This window comes from Phalaenopsis equestris, unplaced genomic scaffold (genome assembly GCF_001263595.1).
Source record: "Phalaenopsis equestris unplaced genomic scaffold, ASM126359v1 Scaffold001148, whole genome shotgun sequence".
Classification (NCBI taxonomy): domain Eukaryota; kingdom Viridiplantae; phylum Streptophyta; class Magnoliopsida; order Asparagales; family Orchidaceae; genus Phalaenopsis; species Phalaenopsis equestris.
Genome location: NW_018165587.1, coordinates 10263 through 13595, shown reverse-complemented (window position 1 = coordinate 13595; position 3333 = coordinate 10263). Strand labels below are relative to the sequence as shown.

The following is a 3333-nucleotide window of genomic DNA, read 5'->3' as shown; positions in this document are numbered from 1 at the left end:
ATCACAGCTTCAAAAACACATCAATAACACAAAAAAAAAACAAGAATGACACCGCAATAACAGCCAATAACACTAAACTCACATCCGTTTCAAAATTATCGTCATTATATTCAAAATCTATCATCAAAATTTCCCAGTCAAGAGAGATGTTTTGCATAGCTATGTAAAACCCCAGAATTGCATGTGAAAAAACATGACAAAAATAAAACGTTTTCAAAGCAATAGGTCTTAGTTAACAGAATTGCATGATGACAAAAATAAAACGTTTTCAAAGCAATAGGTCTCCTTAGGCATTAAAATAAAATATTTTTTATTTTTGATTCGATGAAACTCTGTCTTATATGTGAACATACGTGATAAAATTTCATTAGTCCAACGAAATATTTTTTCCCCTTGCTTCGATTAGATTTTTTGCAGTCGTATTTGTAAGGCATTCTTTAACAAAATTGTCTAATAAGGACGGCCTCGAACAAAACCTGAAGCTCTAGCAGCCACATGTCCTGCCACCCGGAGAGAGCTAAGGGAATCTACATTAATTTTCTCTGAACTCTCTCCATCTGCTCCAACCAACACATCTTCTTGTATTCATTCTTGAAAATATCGTCCTTCTCTCCAAACTACAAGCCAAACCAAAGTCATCCCCTTTGGTTGCCAAAGGTGCTCTTTTTCTTCGTGAAATCCTTCAGGTTATCTATCTCGTATAGAAGAGGATCGGGCGTGTGGGATATGAGGATTGCCTGCGATGTGTGCAAGACAACGGCGGCGGCAGTGATCTGCTGCGCTGACGAGGCTGCGCTCTGCACCAAATGTGACGTGGAAGTCCACGCAGCCAACAAACTTGCCGGAAAACACCGTCGCCTCCCCCTCAACTGCGTCTCTTCCAAGCTCCCACGATGCGATATTTGCCAGGTTTTAACACTAATCGTTATTTAAAAAAAAGTGTTTTTAGTAGCTTGTATCTTTTTCTTGAAGATGAAAACTTTATTCCTGAGAAGTCATGGTTTCTTTGGTTTATTATCCTGTTCTTTGTTCAGATCTGCAGTTGATGCAGCACTTGTTTGGCTACCGGCTGGATTTAATTAAATTATAACTCTTATATCTATTTACTTAAGATGAAAACCTTATCTCTGACTAGACATAGTTTCTTTTGTTGATTATCAAATATGAAGTTGTTGCAACACTCTTTTCATGGGTTGTTTGGATATTAGTAGGATTTAATTCAATCAGGATTTATAAAATCTGCAAATTTAGATTGAGTAAATCTTATGAGGATTGAAACTAAAAGCTCTTTGGCTTGATAGCTGTTAGAAATTGTTGAGGCTATTTGTTTTATGATTTCAGTTTTATTAAAGGAAGAAATCTTTAAATTTATGAGATCTTTCAATCATTAGAATGGCTTGATTTAACAAATTCTTAATTTAACCCTGGCTGAAGCAGGATTTAACTTCTCCAAATATTTTTTTGGCAATATTTTAGCAAAATCTTTTCTAATTACTGTCAAAATTGGATACGAAGCAGCACCCAAGGCTAGACAAATATTGTTGCTGATGCTAGGCTGCTAGTTTTTTAGTGTTTGTACAAATTTTGAGCTTCCTTCTTGATAACTATGGTATATGATAATAATCAGGTAAAAAAAAGAAGTTATTGATAACTTCAGCCATGGATGCGTTGACTTATTTTCTATCTTCTACTTCAGATCTGCATTGCTGTGATACTCGGCAAGCCAATTGTTGTTGACAAGTCACTTTTTTTTGGGTGTATATACCCATTTTGGTTTTTTTCTTGTTAGTTATGATTTTTATATTAGTGGCCGTGCTTTGGTTCAGGAATTTGATTTTCTATATTTTTTTTAAATAATCTTTTTTTATTTTATTTTATTTTTTTTTAAGAAGATATTTTGGTGCTGCATCGGCAAGCTACAAGTCCATGAAATGTTTTCAGATATAGAATTATAGAATGGACTGGATTATGTTTAAATGTGTGATATATTGCAAAATTTAGAAATTAAATGTCATATAATAGGTAGCAATATGGTAATCTTTTGCCCTCATACTTTTTTGCCCTCCTCAACCAACCCCTCCATCTATGGATGAATGGAAATCATGATAACTGCTGAGTTAAGTGCTTTAGATAACTTGTCTTTCGTTTAATCTCAATCTTATTTGTATAGTTCAGTTTTAGAAGTTGTTACCGTAAAGGGTTTTCTTTTATGCTTTCTATTATTCAGAGACATCCAAACTTGTTTTTGGCTGCATTTCAGGACAAGGCAGCTTTCATTTTTTGTGTGGAGGATAGAGCACTTTTCTGCGAGGATTGTGATGAGGCAATCCACCTTGCCGGCACTCTCTCAGCCAATCACCAACGCCTCCTGGCCACCGGAATTCGTGTTGGCTTGACCTCGATACAAAACATGGGCTCTAGCAAGCATCAATCTGAGCCTCCAAATTGCCATTCCATGGCTCAAACCTGTAAGAAAATCGCCACAAAGAAGCAACCCCCTTCTGTATCCTCTTCTTCCGCTTGGGCTGTCGATGATTTTCTTCACTTACCTGACTATGAGTCTGGGTACAAGGTACAATATTCCTATTTCTTTCTCTTATTTATTTTAGCCCCAACATTGCTGAAGGTTTGGATGTTATTAATCTCTTTCACTACAGAAGGAGTCTTCAGTTGGATTTGGAGAGCTGCCATGGTTTGCAGACATTAGCTTCTCTCCTGAAGGAGCATCAGAGGGATCAGTTACTCTAGCTGAAGTCCCAGAAATGCTTTTCAAGCAACCGAGCAATGAGGCTTTCTATAGACTTCCCAAGGCAAGCCTCCCATATAGGAATCCTCGAATTGGGATGCTGGAAGATGATGATTTCTTTACGGTTCCAGACCTCGGGTAAAGCTTCAGCAGTTTGCAGATGAGCCACTATATATTTTTATAATCTTGTGAACAGGTTAAGCGGAAATGTATGGGGTTAACATGGAGGTGGATAGATGCAGAAGAGTGGATGCAACTTGCAATTAAACTTTGTTTGTGGTGTGTTATTGGTATTTTGTTCTTTGTTTAATGGATAACGGATTACTATCACAAGTTGCTTTCGCTGGCTTCCAACTTCATTTAAGAGGATATTTGGCTAAATTTTCTTCTACAGTTTATTTTTTAAAAAGATAAAATACTCAAATGGAGACCACAAGATTGATCCAAGAACGGGCATTTGCAAACCCGGGTGGCTTGTTTGAAGAGTTAAGGTTTTTCCTTTTAATGTAGAAATGGCCTTGTATTTATAGATGGAGGGGGTATGAAATATATAATTGCATGCTTGCCCTTGCTTTTATGGGGATGTT

At 36.8% G+C, this 3333-nt stretch overlaps 1 protein-coding gene across 1 annotated transcript; it reads left to right on the top strand.

Annotated features, from left to right (window-relative positions):
• The first annotated feature begins 472 nt into the window (after nucleotides 1-472).
• Nucleotides 473-3087, top strand: LOC110033361 (B-box zinc finger protein 24-like). The gene is made up of 3 exons (XM_020737306.1): nucleotides 473-909; nucleotides 2261-2572; nucleotides 2658-3087. Exons 1-3 carry the CDS (start codon nucleotides 727-729, stop codon nucleotides 2886-2888), a joined length of 726 nt encoding a protein of 241 aa, XP_020592965.1. The 5' UTR covers nucleotides 473-726; the 3' UTR covers nucleotides 2889-3087.
• The last annotated feature ends 246 nt before the right edge of the window (nucleotides 3088-3333 follow it).

Bases quoted from the DNA above. Each gene is read 5' to 3' on its own strand.
- LOC110033361 (XM_020737306.1), top strand. From the start codon at position 727: ATGAGGATTGCCTGCGATGTGTGCAAGACAACGGCGGCGGCAGTGATC. The intron at 910-2,260 runs GTTTTAACACTA...GCTGCATTTCAG, and splicing joins CACGATGCGATATTTGCCAG to GACAAGGCAGCTTTCATTTT. The intron at 2,573-2,657 runs GTACAATATTCC...CTTTCACTACAG, and splicing joins ACTATGAGTCTGGGTACAAG to AAGGAGTCTTCAGTTGGATT.